The 17059-nt window shown below is 33.8% G+C and overlaps 1 protein-coding gene across 1 annotated transcript in view; it reads right to left on the reverse strand.

Moving 5' to 3' along the window:
- Positions 1–1794: 1794 nt before the first annotated feature.
- The window catches only part of LOC106715937 (calcium/calmodulin-dependent 3',5'-cyclic nucleotide phosphodiesterase 1C), an 88605-nt gene continuing 73340 nt past the window's right edge, over positions 1795–17059 (reverse strand). The window contains exons 8-10 of the mRNA XM_045686187.1: positions 4191–4431; positions 2355–3263; positions 1795–2124 (exon numbers count right to left, since the gene is read on the reverse strand). Of these exons, the coding sequence (XP_045542143.1) occupies positions 1805–2124; positions 2355–3263; positions 4191–4431 (1470 nt within the window). The 3' untranslated portion in view covers positions 1795–1804. The remainder of the gene's footprint in view (positions 2125–2354; positions 3264–4190; positions 4432–17059) is intronic.

Below are 17059 nucleotides of genomic sequence, written 5' to 3' on the forward strand. Positions count from 1 at the left end.
ATTTTATCTATTTAATATCTCTAAAAGATTCAATTGTAATACTTTTGTAAATAATTTAAAATAATGTCACTGACATTATTACTGACACATTTTAATAAATATTAAATGAGAATGTATAAAACGGTTCTAAAATAAACAATAAATTAATGTAAACAGTATAAAATAATTTGTACTAATGCATTAACAAAAAATTTAGAAATAGTTTTTATTTCATTTGGGTCTATGATTTGAGCCATTATGCCATATTATACTCGTAGTAATATTAAAATACAATAAAATTAAACGAGATATCTTTAAACATTTTAAATACATAATTAGGCGGTAACTACAAATAACACCATAGAATAACGTCTGACAACTTTTTTCTGTGCGAACAGTTCACAATAATACCATTGAACAACTTTGAAACAGTTAATTTACACTGAATTCACAAATAATTACTTCTTGTAATTAAATGGCGTAAAACGTCCTAATTCTTGTTATTTTCTTTAAAGTTTGTAGAAATACTGAAAGTTCCAAAATAGTCTGGATCACTAATTTAGTTTGGTTATTAATCACTGCACGATGTCTTTAAACGCAACAAATACTTTTACAAGGCCGTAATCGATCAAATAAGTTTATATTTTTCACTGCACTTTGTTTTAAGTTTTGTTTACTATCATTTTATGAAAGTACATTTTAACTTTGATTGTACGTTTCAACACGAACCAATTTCGCAACAGAATATTTCGGCACACATCCCACAGACTATATAAGTTTTTCTGCCATATTTGGCTCAAGACAGCGTTTACATTTATTATATGGTAACACTGAAACTATGATCCTAATTTTTTTGAGCGATTTCGTCGATTATGTTGACGTTTTGCTCATATATGCTAAAAACTCGCATAACCATGCTACTTTACATACTGAGCAATTTATTTACTATGTGAAGTCTTCATCTTCTCATTGATATGCTGAACCTATAAATAAATGTATTAGTCAGATTAATAAAATTTTAAATAATATTATATCTAAGTTAACAGTGTAAACAACTAACATTGACCAGCGTAATAAATAAAAATCAGAAATTAATTTATAATGATTGATGATAAATTATATACTTCCTCTAGACGGAAATATTACATTTAAAAGAATAAACGTTCAATGAACTAGGCATGCATTTTTAATTTTGTACAACATGTCTAATGGCGGACACAGAGTTTAACTTTACTAAAATATTGTAATAATTTGGAAGTGAACTGGATGATTATTGTTCGTGTATTTTTTTAACCCAATATTACCTTACCTTGTTCTTATAGAAACTATAAACGGTTTATAGATAATAAGCTGCCTCAGCGACTCCATCCGCGCGGAATTAAAAAAAAACTTAATTAGTAGCCCTATGTGTTCTTCCTGACTATGTTCTACATCTGTGATTTAATAGAAATTCGCTTAACCGTTCTGCAGATATTTCCTAACAAACATCCATCCATCCATCCTAACATTTATAACATTAGAAAGAAGTAAAACTTTCTGTCTAAAACTACGTAATTTCCAAAAGGATGCAGCTCTTCCCAATATCCGAAAATATTCCATTGTCTTCCACATTGATTTCTACATATGTCTAAATAAAAACTACTTATAACACATAATCTAATAAACTATTTTACACATACAACAGAAACAAATGAAGAAAACAGTGCCTTCGGCACCTACATAACAGTTATATCAGGGAATAAATAACGATTTACTGGACATTTTAAATATTAAAACTTAAACTTGGAGGAAAAAAAAATAAAATAAAAAGCCGTTCACAGCGATATCAACCTGTCATCACCTCGATGGGGAGAGAGCTGCGTCGTGGTATGTTAGAGAGTGATTTCTCTTGTGCGTTGTTTGCCGCCCTGGCAAGCCACTGTTGGCAAGAGGCTACAGCACTGGGCTTCTTGCGAGTGACGGTAGGAGCGCTGGCGCGGGCACCCTGGGCTCCCTGTGCGCTCTGTGCGAGGCCGCGCAGCTCGGACACCGCCACGGGTACCGGCGCAGAGCCCCGGCGACGTCTGCCCTCCTCCTTCGTAGATTCAGCGTGTTTGCGCAATGAATGAATTGCTGCCACATCGAGCATTTTTTTCTCTTTCAGAGCTGTTTTATGAAAAAAAAAACATGTTTTAGTTCATATTTTAGATTTACAAAAGTAGAAATGTTACTATTAATACATACTAAAACTTCAAATATTTGTAAACTTTTTAAACAGCAGTGGCATGAATTGCAGATGCATGCCTGCCTAGTACTACGGGCGTAGCGCTTCGTTTAGGTTCGGTTTCGCTAGGAAGTTACAATGGAAGGGACGTTGTATAAGAGTGAATATTTACCCCCAGCGGTCGCTGCCGTGGAGTCAGCCGGCATTGACTTCCGTCTAGGAGTAAGCTGTTCCAGGTGCAAGCCATCGAGTGTGACGGCAGACAGGTTGTCGCGCAGTCGGCTGCCCACAGCCAAGGCGGCCTCGCCTCGTTTCTCTCGCCGCCCACCTTCCTGCGTTGCAGTCCCGCTTGTAGACGCCTCATTCTGATCGCTCTTTTCGGCTTCAGATTTTTTAAACCACCTGAACCTGGTCGCTTTTAAATTTTCTAAGCGGTGCAAGAAATCTGACTTGGTAGTCGGAGGCGAAAATCTTGTGTCCTCTGCGCTTTTGTGCAAGTGTCGCGAGGCTAACAAGCACTCCAGAAATGTGGTCTCCGAAGTTGGGATTTTTTGATAGCTATCATCATCAGCATCGTCTACTTGCAATAAATTCTCAGTGCTCAAATATTTCTCAGTTGAAAAGGTTGCTCTCTCGCCTCGCTTTGGTGAACATTGCTGGGACCGTATCGAGAACTCGATGTCGAGCCGGCTAGTGTCCCGTCGCATCTCCGAGCTGCTGGCCGATGCGCGGCTCTTTACGTGGCGCTTGATTTTTCTTTCTTGGAAAATATTAAGCGGTACCGAGAAACGCCTCAATTGTTCTTTGAAACCTCTCGGCTTGATTGGATTCAATGAACTCCTGCGCCCGGGCAGCAATAATTCAGAACTGTCGGACAAACCAGAGCCGGACTCGATATTGTCCTCCGCCACGTCAGTATCAGGCGCTTCTGTGGGATTCTTCTCTGGAACCTCCATCGCAACCAGTCTCTCCCATTTGTTTTGATTGGAGAGCAAGTTGTCTAACATCTGCATGGAGAGATCGTTTTGGAGGAACCGGTGCCACTCCTTTATCAGTGGCGTCACTATATACTTGGAAAATCCTGGAAAGTTATATTGATCGAGTTATTTTATTATAAACTAGCTTTTAGCCGCGACTCCGTTCGCGCGGAAAAAAATAAAAAAAATAGAAAACGGGGTAAAAATTATCCTATGTCCGTTTCCTGGTTCTAAGCTACCTGCCCACCAATTTTCAGTCAAATCGATTCAGCCGTTCTTGAGTTATAAATAGTGTAACTAACACGACTTTCTTTTATATATATAAGACTAGCTTTTACCCGCGACTCCGTCCGCGCGGAATAAAAAATAGAAAACGGGGTAAAAATTATCCTATGTCCTTTTCCTGGTTCTAAGCTACCTGCACACCAATTTTCAGTCAAATCGATTCAGCCATTCTTGAGTTATAAATGGTGTAACTAACACAACTTTCTTTTATATATATAGATAGATATAAACACAACTTATTGTGCCGGTAATTAAGTGCCGGAAGCTAATTGCTTTATTAGAAACAAAGTTATTGAAAGAGGTCACTTTAAAACAAATAGCACCACAGCTGCTTTGCTGCTTTTTTTTTACATTTTACTACAACAGTATTTATGGTTAAGTGTGTGGCTGATCTGTACATGATTTTTTGTACAAAATGTAGGTTGTTCAAAAATTATACGCAAAGCTGAATATGTATATTGCGTTTCGTTTGATTAGTGCCATGTCAAATGTATACAACTAAAATTAAACCTCATATTACACTATCATGTGTTTCAGTCACAACTCATATTAAATAAAAAAAAATATATTTTACCTTATACTACACTTACCTATGTATACTTTGAAAGTAAAACGCGTAGGCGCTTACATAATGGTCTCGCGTTAAACGTCGTTAATTACCTATCATATTTTAATATAAATTTCTAATCATGAATGCTGCGGTGGATCGGTATATGAGTAATATATTTATAAAAAAAAGAACTTACCTATTTGAATATTCGGCACAGATATATTATTCTTGTCACAGAACGCGGAGACAGGCAGGTTGAGTTCGCGCTCGTAGTCACCTTGTCTAAAGAATTCCTCGCAAACCTTGAAACTCCAATTCTTACTGATGTTCCAGGGCCGGCATGGGTTGGAGATATCCGCACATTTGAGGGCGATTTGCATCACCAAAAAGCGGTGTTCGCGTTTCCTCAAATCTAACGTGTTGGTGTCGATGTGACCCTGAAATAGAAACGTTCTTCAAATTATGATAAAGAAATATTTTTTATTAGCGGCTGCCAATTGTTCGAAATGCGACCATAATTCATTATTATAGATTGTTTAAATTTTTGATTACAAATATTTTTTATTCTATAATGTGTCACACCTCACGATTTAAAAAGGGGTACAAAGATTTTGCTTCAAGTTAATTAAATTGTACGTAGAGACAATAGAATCAACAACAAATATTTGTGAAGCTGTGGACAACAGTACCAGTAATCGTGTTAAAGATTTGTGTGTTCAAATTTGTATTTTAGTATGGCAGGTGTCGGTAATGAAAACGCAACATGAGTTTGGGATTACAGCAGCGCCGGCAGCGGCAGCGGGCGGTGGATTTATGGCGTGTGCGTTAATCTCGCTCGTACCATAAACTAGATTGCCCGCAGATCTGACCGAGTTTTTCTATGTACACAACCCAGTTACCCGGACGTACGGATTAGATCGCCGAAAATGCGTCGTTAAGGTGGTGAGACACTAGGCCCTTTGTACACAAGGAAACATTAATCTTTGATACTCGGTGATTTTAGACTCTAACTGAATTACGCAAAAAATGTCAGAGGTTCGTATACGGGCCAGCAACGCGCGCCTTTTGTTTTTTTATTGTCGAAGTCAGTCGCTCACATAAGTAAGTTCGTGTCAGCCGTGTAGTCGCTATGTCTGTACTGACCGACTAGACGATTGGTGTTGACGATGTCACGTTGTGTGAACGGAGCGCGCTCTTCGCGATATTGGCGACGAAAGGATCGAACAATAGCGTCTGAGATTTGCGTAGACTTGTGAACGAGGGGCCCGATAGCGTCAATGTAGGTGCATTGCACCCAGAACGTTATAGTCCAATTACATTCGGGTATATAATGTATGAATAAAAAGTCCAAAGAACAAAAGAGAATGCGTATTTAAAATACATACATCATAGACACACAAAGATACGAGTTATTAAAACCGTTACATTTTAACAAGTAAAAAGTGAGACCCGGATGAGATAGATGTGACTGAATATAAGATATATGTACATATATAGGTATATGTCTAGAGACTATATGGATTGTTATGTATGGACACTTGAAAGATTTAAAATAATTAAAAAAAAGTAAAAAAATTACCTACGATATAAAAAGACAAAATGGTTAATTAAGTGTGTCAGCACCCTTGGGACGTTTTAGAGATGATGGATAAAACTACAATTTCTAAATCCTAACGAGCAAAAACGTTATCACCGAGTGAGACGAAAATCATTTCGTATCTAAACTGGCGAGGTTACAGGCGGCCTCTGATACCAACTATACAAAGAGATTAAAATATAATACTGTTATAGAGCGGGCATTATGAGCAATTGCACTAAGGATAATCGTTCGTTACTGAATAGTCAAAAGAGCGTAACATCTTTGAGAGTACGGTTTGGATCTTTATGTCCCTTCTATATACGTACGTACGTAATATTGAGCCTTTATTGTTCTTTCTTGATAGAGGGGCAATTTTATTAAACACACATATTGGTCGAACACATTCACATACAGTTCAGTTTAATAGAAAATTTTATAAATACTATTCGAATGTTTATAAACAAAAATTCTAATTTTTTGTGATAGCAATAAAGAAAAAAATACCATGTGCTATTTTTTATGGAATATCGTAAACAATGTTACAGCTCCATTTCTTCGGGACAGAGCTCAATTTCTATATTCCAATAACTACGTCGAGATAAACAAAATTAATTATTTTCGTATTTAACAGAGAGCCTTCGACTTAATTTCAGAGAAACAAACGCACATCGCCGGCTACAATACGACGCAATTTGAACTGACGCTTTCGTTTTTATCACTATAGAGCATTCGTTCACTTTGTTATTATTTTTCATGGAAATCTTTTTCAGTTTCTCTTTTCAATTCGAAATATTGCGTTGATTACAATTTGTTTTTATGTCTACATATATACCGTACAAAACTAAAATAGAATACTACAGTGTGAGTATTTAAAGACTTCACAATTAATAATAAATAACAGAAATAAGACCTTTTAGCAAAAATATATGTATTAAATAGATTTCTTGGAATATTTTACTTTTTAAAAGAAAAATAAAACGTAACTTAATCCTTGATTACTTAAAGGATTAACAAGCGAATGATAACAATTGTGATAAAGTTGAAAATAAAAATTGGTACGAATCGGAAGATTATGAGAACGAGATATGTCTGGGGGACGAAAACTTGCCCCGAAAACGTGCCCCGATCACACAAATAGTGGGATAAAAATAGGGAGATGATAATGATGGGATATTATGAGTATTTATTTATTTCATTTATTTATGATCCGGATTTTTTGAACTAATTACACTGGATAATTATGAATAATAATAAATTTCGTTTAATAGCGCCATCTACTTATTATTTACAATTTATTGCGCGCACGCACTTTACAATTTAAGTTACTATTTAGTAGAGTTAACTTCATCCTGGCGATTTTGAACTTAAACCATTCTATTCTGGTCGTGTGTGGCACAAAACAGCGATAGATTGCACACTACACCGAAGATTACTTTAAATTTTGTTACAGTTCGAGATAGAGGGTTTTGATTGCAGTGACAGGTATTGACGAATAACGTCGTCTCTGTTTTTCAAATGAGAATAACAAGAAGAGAGAGAGAAAGAGAGACAATAAGTGCCACTGCAGTCGAAATCCACTATCATTATTACATATATTATCATTATTACTTAAAAGTATTCTTATTAAGACTATATTTCAATCCCAATCTCACGATTTAAATAAGACATGAAAATTTTGATTTCAGGAATAAAAATATAATTTTTAGCAGAGTTCGAAATGTACATTAGTTATTTTGTTCAATAAATAAGTTACATTATTCGTAGGATCCGTCGAAACATAAACACATTAAATGCGAATGCAGTTATCGAATACATGAGGCACATAAAAAAATAGAATTTGCTGCTGTGAAAATAATTGCCATAGGTTTCGATTACATTGGGCTGGCGAGCGCCAGTGCGGCGTATGCACTTAATTGTTCTGTTACAAAACTGCTCTGTAGTATTTCACAGTAACGTAATTGAGTATTCTTTAGTTAAGCGTACCTATATTGAAATTGTTATTAGATTTACAACTTTAGCACAATATAAACAAGGTTCTACATCATTTAATTAATATATTAATACAGTTTTGTCTCCTTGGTATTTAATTGTTAAGTTTCGATTTCTTAACAAGACGACAGAAGTCTAAAGGAAACCGGGTCTAAAGGGAACATTATACATCATCAACTCCCTGTTCTAATCCCACTCATGTTAGATCGGCACTCTAGGTCCGCTAGAGCCATCTGCCGTCCGTCATTTCCGTCAATTTCTGCTTAATTATATTACTTTTTACTCAATCCATCTATAGCCTATGCGTAGTCCTATCCCTGTACCCGTTCGTATTCGTAATCATCCCGGCAGGTGAGTAGGTCAATTAATATCACCCAATTGCTTTTAAAACAAGCGTACGATGTCAACGGTTACACAATGCGTTTTAAATACTTCTCGTGACGTGACGTCCTTGTGTCGTCGCTTCGTCACGTCACCGTGTCGTAACGAGTGGCTCGCTAACACATCAACGTCAATTCCTTTTGCAATCAATTACGTGCACGTATTAATCGAATGTATTTTCTTAGTAAATTGATTTAATTAATACGGACGTTTGCTGCTAACTCTTATTTACGTTTCCATTACATGTTTTTTTATAGTGTATGCATAGTTCGTTTGATATTAAACAAAATGGGTGAGACAAAAGGAAACAACAACATTTTATATATAGTATATTTGACCGACTGAAAATGTCAAATGCATGTAACCTTAAGTTTGCACTGCCGAAGAACAAACATTTCAATAACATTTCTGTTAATATCCAAAGAAAAACATGGATGACAAGAATGTTTTCTGAAATATGTATGGTAAATGGTAAGATGCTAAGATGGTATTGATTCTGATGTTTATCGATGGTAAGAAAATTTCAATACTGTTAAAACACTGATATAAGATAACTTGAGAAAAAAAACGTCTTTTTGAATATACAAAGATAACCTTTGCCTACTTCGAATAATAAAAACTGATAGATAAATACATAAGTGTTTATAAGTTTTATACCTATAAGAAGATTTGGATTTCTTTGAACTCAAAACATGAGGTTACCAGTCTTTTGTTATGGGAATAAGAATTATTTAAAATAAGGCAACATACCTAATAGAGATACTCGAGAGAGAAATACTCGATACCTACTTAAATACTGTTATTTAAATTGATGAAAGAATTGCTCTTGTTTAAGTCCAAGATCACATTAAAAATTCAAAATCCAATATAAGAGTTTTATATAAACCTTTGAAGACTTAATTACGTTGTAAGTATTTTTTTTTTCGTAAAATTTCCGCGGTCCGTGTATGGCTAACCGCAAATGGTATAAACAATACTTAGTACTCGCCAACTTATTTTTTTATACTATATTTGCTGTTAATACTCAGAGTCAAAATAAGAGCTCCCTTAAAGTAATAGTTAATCTTATACTCGTATATAAAATTCTCTTGTCGCAATGTTAGTTAGTTAATGTACTCCTCCCAAACGGCTTGACCGATTTTTATTAAATTTTATTTGCATATCGACGGCAGAAAGCGGAAATGTCGTATCTCGAAAATTGGCCCAAATAAGTTAACATCAATTGCTGTAACTAGTAAAAATAATCAATGGATTAGTAACTTTAGGACATACCAATTAACGGTATCAAATAACGCTTAGATTGATAGAAATACGTTCCAAAGTTCAACTTCCTATCTTAATTAATTTAGGAGTTGTGATTTTTTTGAAATAGCTCTTTGGCTCTGGTGTAAAACTAGATATTTTGAGATACGACATTTCCGCTTTCTGCCGTCGATATTCAGTAGGTCTGAAAGTCGGCTACTGTCTATTTTTCATACCCCTATTAAGTATTCTTTAATTGCGCGTGGACGGAGTCGCGTTAGACAGCTAGTTATCTATAAAATTTGATCAATTTGATGTGGTATACATTTCAAAATAATTTATTACATGTAATAAGCAAGATTCTAAAATGAGTTAAGATTTTAAATTTACGATCAAGATAATTAGACTGTTTTGAAACATTTTTATGCGTTTAAATTTGACCTAATCTATAAATCTCATTTAATTACCTTAAAACATGATTACTTCTCATGAGTTAACGCAATCGCTTAAATAGTATGTAAATAACCTCAATGAAAAAACAGAAAGTGTAAGAAAAATCGTGAGCCGAACGCTGAGCCATCAAACTGTTAGGAACAAACTATTAGTAAAAACAAAACCATTTTACCGTGGGTTTTTGAGACCAAAATATCTGTATCAAACATATCGCTATCCCTGTCATTACCTTTGACAAAATAGAGATAACAATATTTTTAAAATGGAGATTTTGGTCTCATAAACCCACGGTTATTGTTTTAAAATACGCCGTTGCACAAATAATGCTTTAGTCACGTGGCGTACACTGAAATAGCCTCTATTGTTTGACAATAAAGAGCAATATGGCATCCTTGAATGTGAAGAATAGTGTGGAGACACGCGCGGCCGAATCTACGTAAATAATATTTTAAGGAACAATTCGAATGGCTCAAGGTTCCTTTAACTCGAGATGAATTGATTTTCCAGTAACGTGTCGCGTATTAAGTACAAGTGCTCTAAAGTATTGTGTACACCGGAGCTAAAATACCTGCGATATATGGTTCTAAGAAACCGAAGAATACGTTAGATGAGAAATAGAAGCCAAGAATATTTTTGAGCAAGGTTATCTTATCTATAAGGATATTTTTTAAAAGTTAATTTTGATTTATCAAAAAAAAAAAATGATCAATGAAACTTTGAGAAATAAGAGAAGACTGTACATTAATCTATATTAAAGTAAGTCAATGAATTATGTTCTATTGAATGACCAATCAGCAATTAGTAGTACTAATAAGATAATATCCACAAATATAACTACAATTCTGCGAGAAGTAAATAATATTATCATATCCTCCTTCTTTGTACAAAATGCATTGAATAATTTTATACGTTAAATAAACTTTAAATGTCGAAAAATATCCCGCTAAGGCGCTTACATACAAAGCCAAGCAATAAGTCTAAAATCTACCTGCTTGCAAAGAAGTCTTACAAGGGTGGCAATATGAAATTTAAAGGAACTTTTCTATAGAATTGTAAAAATCTCTTTTGAAAATGATATCAGATTTTGTCACTGTTGTTGCGTGCATCAATTCTAATATTACGAGGATAAAATGAAAATATAATATATTCTATGGCTATTCTGCAGATGATGTATGTTAACGTAGCGCATTTGACTGCAACACTCTCAATACTCTTTTTGTACTCGAGACTTTCGCTCATCGTTAAATTGCTATTAACTGTCAAATTGAAAGCAACATGCATTAATTGACCTTGGGACGATCACTGCATATAGACATACAAAGATATATACTCGTCGTCTGTCCGTCTCGTCACACTCACGCTATATTAGTTTGGATTCTGACAATTGCACGCGGTTACTAATTGACGTGGTGTGCTTTCACGCTTAAGCTTTCATTTTATAGACGCCATAAGATATTTATATCCTTCCAGAGTTCTATACAAGTTAAGTTTCAATAGCTTCCCCGCCTGTACTCCGGTTGTGTCAGTTTTTTTCTTAAATTAATTCATTTGAACCTTTGTTCTTTTTACATTTTTTATTGTAATCCGTGACTCAATATGTGACGAACGGGAGCAGTCCACAAATCGAAGGAGATCTTTATGACCATTATATTGCGTAGTATAAATGTTATTTGGCATTGCTTTGCGGTGTAACGACCAAGCCACGGTCGGTGTTAATGTGCCCAAATCTATTTTAACACCGTATAGAATTGCCCACATACTGTTTACTACGTACTTACGCGTTATTTTAAAATGAACAACAAACTCGTGTTACTGTACATAACATGGTTTAAGAAAAGTTTTCACAAGAGTGTTATTGATTTAGTTTTTACAAGCCCAAAACTTGTATTATTAATTGGTACTAATAACATTAGGCTGTTAATTAGTTTAATCTTAGATTTATATTTGTTATATTGCGAACTGCGAGACAAGGCCCTTCCATCTAAAGATAGGATCAGTGCATGACCCGTCTATAGCCCTCGGTCTGGTTGGCAAAAGACACGATTAATACTCCTTGAAATTTATCTATAACTAGCTGTCGCCCGCGACTCCGTCCGCGCGCTTTTAAAAAAAACTTAAAAGGGGTATGAAAAGGGGTATTAAAGGGGTATTAAAGGGGTATTGATAGTAGCCGATTCTCAGACCTACTCAATATGCTCACAAAATTTCATGAGAATTGGTCAAGCCGTTTCGGAGGAGTACGGGAACGAACATTGTGACACGAGAATTTTATATATATAAGATGATACGTAGTAACTAGCCTGTGACTAAGTATGGCTTTTAAGCTATGCTTAGGGACGAATTCAAAAACCTTTCAAAATTATTAAATTATAGTTTGATTTATTTGTTAATTAGGTGCGATTAATATTAATTAAAACACTTTATAAATCGATGTTGGTTAATCCTTACATTTTATAAATGCACGCAAAGAAAACATTTTATGTTGCAAATAATCCGCCTAACGATAATCTAGTTAACACCAAACATAACCTGAATGTATTTCTTTTATAAGACATCGTAGTTCTTATAAGATTCATTGGATCATTAACTAACTACTAAGGTCGGATGTCCATGCCAATGATGTTTGAAAGAGTTATAAATAGATTATATTGGGGAGCATTGCCACAGTAGTACGCTTAAGGCGCCGCCACTGAATCTAAATATAAACAAAAGTAACAATCTTACTGAATTACTTATGATTGGTTTCTCACACCAAAATCCTTATGTAAAAATATTGTTATCTCTGTTGTTGATAATGACAGTTATGACGATATGTTTTAAACAAGGATTTAGGTCTCGGAAACCAACGATTATTAACATAATATTTAATTAAGACCTCGAAGTTGATTAGAGCTTTTGTTATTCTTCTGATGATTTATTACTGTTGTATATTATATTATATACAAAATGTCAAAGATATTTTCTTTGTTGAATATTAAATATGAATGATAGGCATTTAATTAGTTTTATCTTTTTCAATTAATTTACATTATTATTTTGGTGTCAAAATAATTGATTTTAATTGTTAATTATAATGATACGTTTACGTTCCAATGTGTTTAATTAAAAATACCACATTTCTGGAATGAAAGATAATCAATATAACACAAATACCTAAATATAAGTTCAGATAAGTATAATTTATTTTACAAATGTTTCAAAAGAGGAATGTCTTCGAGTAAATTCGCTGAATGATCTAATGCTTACATTTGGAACATTCCTTTAGTAAAAATTATTACCTACAAAAAATAATTATTAATTTATCTCCTTGACCTTAGTAGGAATTATTTTTATAACCCATATGTACATTTAAGTATGGTTCGAAGTACGTCCCTGATTAAGACATCCTGTACAGTCGACGGCAAGAATCCTTTTATACTTTTTAGTAAGCCCGCATTAATCCCACCGCAGGATAAAGGCCTTAATTGTCTTCAATCTATCGATTGATTTTTGTTGTCAATTTTTGTCTCACAGTCTAGGCACCTTTATTTTGACTATGATTCTATGTGAACTTTAGTATGCATTAGTTTATTAAACAAATATAAATTATATTTTTGTGTAGTATTAGTTAACATGTTTTATTTACTATGCAGACAGCAATGTTGATCTGTAATGTCACTTGGCGGTCCGACTTGACCCACTAGCAGTTTATGACCATTTGTTTTGATGTATAGTAACCATATAGAACAAAAAATAATGAAAACTAAAAGATATGTAATGGTATTTACCTTTATATTTGATAGATAATATACAGTAGAGGTGTTGGAATTAGAAAAAAAAGAGTGAGTAAGGTGTAGCGATCGAATTTATCATCTTAACAAACAGTGGCATTTAAATAAAGAAGAATTATGACTATCGAGTCATAACTCAGCTGTTCGAGTACAAAATTTTGCTTTTAATCGTTAATTTCCTTACAATAATCATCATCCACAAGTAATCATTGAAAGTTTCATTATCCAGCTTTATAATAACACATGGAGACCATATATATCATTGCTTTTTACACTAATAAAATACACGATATAGTATGCACGTGTGTGTGTGTGTGTGTGTGTGTGTGTGCCGGTATCTAAATTTATAGGAGACAAAATTTTTAAGATGATTCATAACAACGATGTTTTTGAATACTCGGCGAAAAAGTCCATGCGTTTTAAATAGATTGGTCAATATTACGCCTTTTAATGTTTGCATATGCAACAATGTGTTTAATAGTTTATGAACACGTCATCGTATGGTGACTGTGTGAGAATAATCGAAAGGGTTTAGCAAAACTAGATGTAATGTAGGTCAAGATCTCATATGAATTACGTTATCTAAAGAGTCTAGAATTTATAGATTTTTTTTACAACTACTTGACTGAGGTAATTGTGGATTGATAGTAAGACACTTGTTTTTTTTTTTACCTACCACTCTCGGTTTCGGGCATGATTATGTTTTAGTTGTTGTAGAAAGTAGTACCAGATATTGTAATTAGAGAAATATATTTATTTGTAACATACGACATTTTATTACTACGCATACACAATACTTAGGTAATGAATTCGGAAGTCCTTCTAGTTAATGATATATTAATACTCTTTATACTTAAACTGTACAAAACCAATTTAAAAGTGGCAACCAACGCTACAAGTTAACCTTTGGCGTATTAAAATTTACTCTACGGTATTTCTGTTTAAATTCCTTTCTATTACGTGATCGAACTGACCTGGCGAATTGTTACTCGAAATTCGTAGCCAAAACTAAAATATATCGGTTGACGTTTCCGCACGTTGGATGCCAGGAAATTGTATGCCGTACGTTGATGCGTTCTGTTTTGATGTAAATGCACTTTGGTTAATTTAACAACAAAATTAATTTCGTTTCTCATTTATTTTTGTTTTATATTAAAGTGGTGAATTTTCGCCGCAAAGTGGAAACGCTTTGGTGATGTGAGAAATTTTAAAGAGATTTTTTTACCGATTTCAAGAAAGTAGGAGGTTATCAATTTGTCTGTTGTTACTTTTTTTTGTGACCGCAGAACTTTACTCTTAGGAGACCGATTATTATTCATAGCCTTTAATTGGGTAAGCAATTATTGACAGTTTAGTAAAAAATGAAAGTATATTTTAAAATGTTATTTAATGTTTAAAATTTTTATACTTAGTTAAAACGTAAGTTTTTTTTACATTTTGTAACATATACAATCAACAAAATTAATTAGCTTCTCATTTAGGATCTTATATCATAAAAAAGCCCTAAGCTATGCTATGCTATGATATGCTAAATGATACACTGAGAGGTATCATTTAGCAATTATTGCTATGATTAGTTTTCAGGTGCATTGTGTTGTGAGCTTCAGATGACATTTTATCGAAGGGTACGAAATAAACGTCCTCGTCTGTACATTCAACTGTACCTTGCTACAAATGTAAGCCTACGTAAGTCCTAGTTGCATTAAAGATTTCACATAAATTCTAAATAAACATACAGAACAGTATAATCTAATATCCTTGTCAATAATCGATCACATTCGACACATCTAACGCCATGGCCTGTTTTATAGCATACATGAATAACTTTGCATCTCTTTCTACGAGTACATCGTGCTGAAAATCTTGTAACTGTAAATTTCCACTATAGTAATACTTGTATAAAATAGGTATATTCACATATATCATTGTCTTTGTAAAGACAGGGAAAATAAATTGATTTTTAAAACAGTGTGATTGCCATTGGGCCGTTTAATTGCTTGGATTCGATCGGCCATTGGTAAAAACCATAGGGCCGATCGATCAGCCAACGGGAAACCTTTTTGATCTCACTGCTAGGTTTTTGAATCCGGAGATAAAATTCAGATCGAATTTAAGGATCGATTATTGGGTTGGAAGGTGAGAAATCAACGGAAATGATTCAGACGCGTACTTAGTGTGCATTTCATGTCGAAGTATAATTGTAAACTTTTGATAGCATATTCGTTAAGCGCGAGAACAGATATGATGTAGGTACGTAACCGTGACGCGGGAGTGGCCTAAAAAGAGTTGCTTGCTCCCAGCTGACCGTGTTTCAAATACCCAGGGACGCTTAGACAAGACTCATCCAAGGAGGTCTGGTTTCCCTGCAATAATTTCTTACATTCTTCTAACCCGGTCACATCTATTGTTAAGTTAAAATTGGATACCGTATTTTTGCAACGAAATGAGAATAAAAGAGTATTAAACTCAGGTTACTCATAAAAGAATCTCAAATAGAATACAAAAATGATAACATAGACGTTAAAGAAAAGTTTTGTAATTCTCTCATTAGTTATTAGAAACAAACAACGAATACACATATAATAAATTACCAATTTATTTTTATTACTCATAATTATAAAACTTGAGAGGTGTCAAGGGACACCCGGATGGAACGAAGTTCCTTTCGATTAATTAGTGAAGGAACCAATGTTTATTCTATGAATAAAAAACTTAAGTCTTCACAAGAAGTACATTTTTCCCCTTTCACAACGCGCGATAAGGAACTTCGTTCCAATAATCCTATCACAAAGGCTGGACGCGGATCAGATAGGTTCACAACATTTTCATGGTCGACGAATCATTATATTAAAACGTGAAACGAAAACTTTGAATATTGAACAAACAAGTAAGACACAGTTAACGAGGATAAGAATTGAATAAAGTTATTTTTAAGAAAGGACAAGGAATAATAATATAATTTTTTGGTTCAAATATCGACCAAAGGGCGACCAGAGGGTTTAAAAGCACGTACTCTGTGACTCTATCCGATATAAGTGAGTTATGTCGACACTTTTAACACAACAAACCTAATTAGTATGTTGTGACATAATCTCGGATGTCCATTGACATCTATACAAAAACATATTTATCCCTTTCAATCCCTACAGAAAAATAGAGATAACAATAGGTATATCGGATTTTTGTTACGTATGTCGTAAACTGTATAACAGATTTTAAAGAGATGAGGTGTCGATTTGTATTCATCTGAAGGGCTCAATCGGGTTTTGTTGAAATATTCAGACAAATTATTTATTTTGTTATACGTAAAGACCGATTTAATACCATCTATGTGATATTTGATGAATTATAATTTATATTCACGTTGGCGTTTCGCTGGATTTAAGAAGATATTAAATGTGAGGCGACGTTTTTCGTGGAAAACTCAAGGCTTCATAAAAAGATCCCTTAAAAGAAATTGACATAAAATTTGAGCTGAAAGTAATATTTGGCTATGTTATTAAGGATGGAAAAAAAAAATCTTATTCTCAGTAAATATAATATCCTTTTCATTTCCAACTACAAACGATATAAAATATTTTTCTGTAATATTTATTTCATATTTAGTGTAATTTTGTTCAATAATATATTATTACTAGCTGTCGCCCGCGA

This window comes from Papilio machaon, chromosome Z (assembly GCF_912999745.1).
Source record: "Papilio machaon chromosome Z, ilPapMach1.1, whole genome shotgun sequence".
Classification (NCBI taxonomy): domain Eukaryota; kingdom Metazoa; phylum Arthropoda; class Insecta; order Lepidoptera; family Papilionidae; genus Papilio; species Papilio machaon.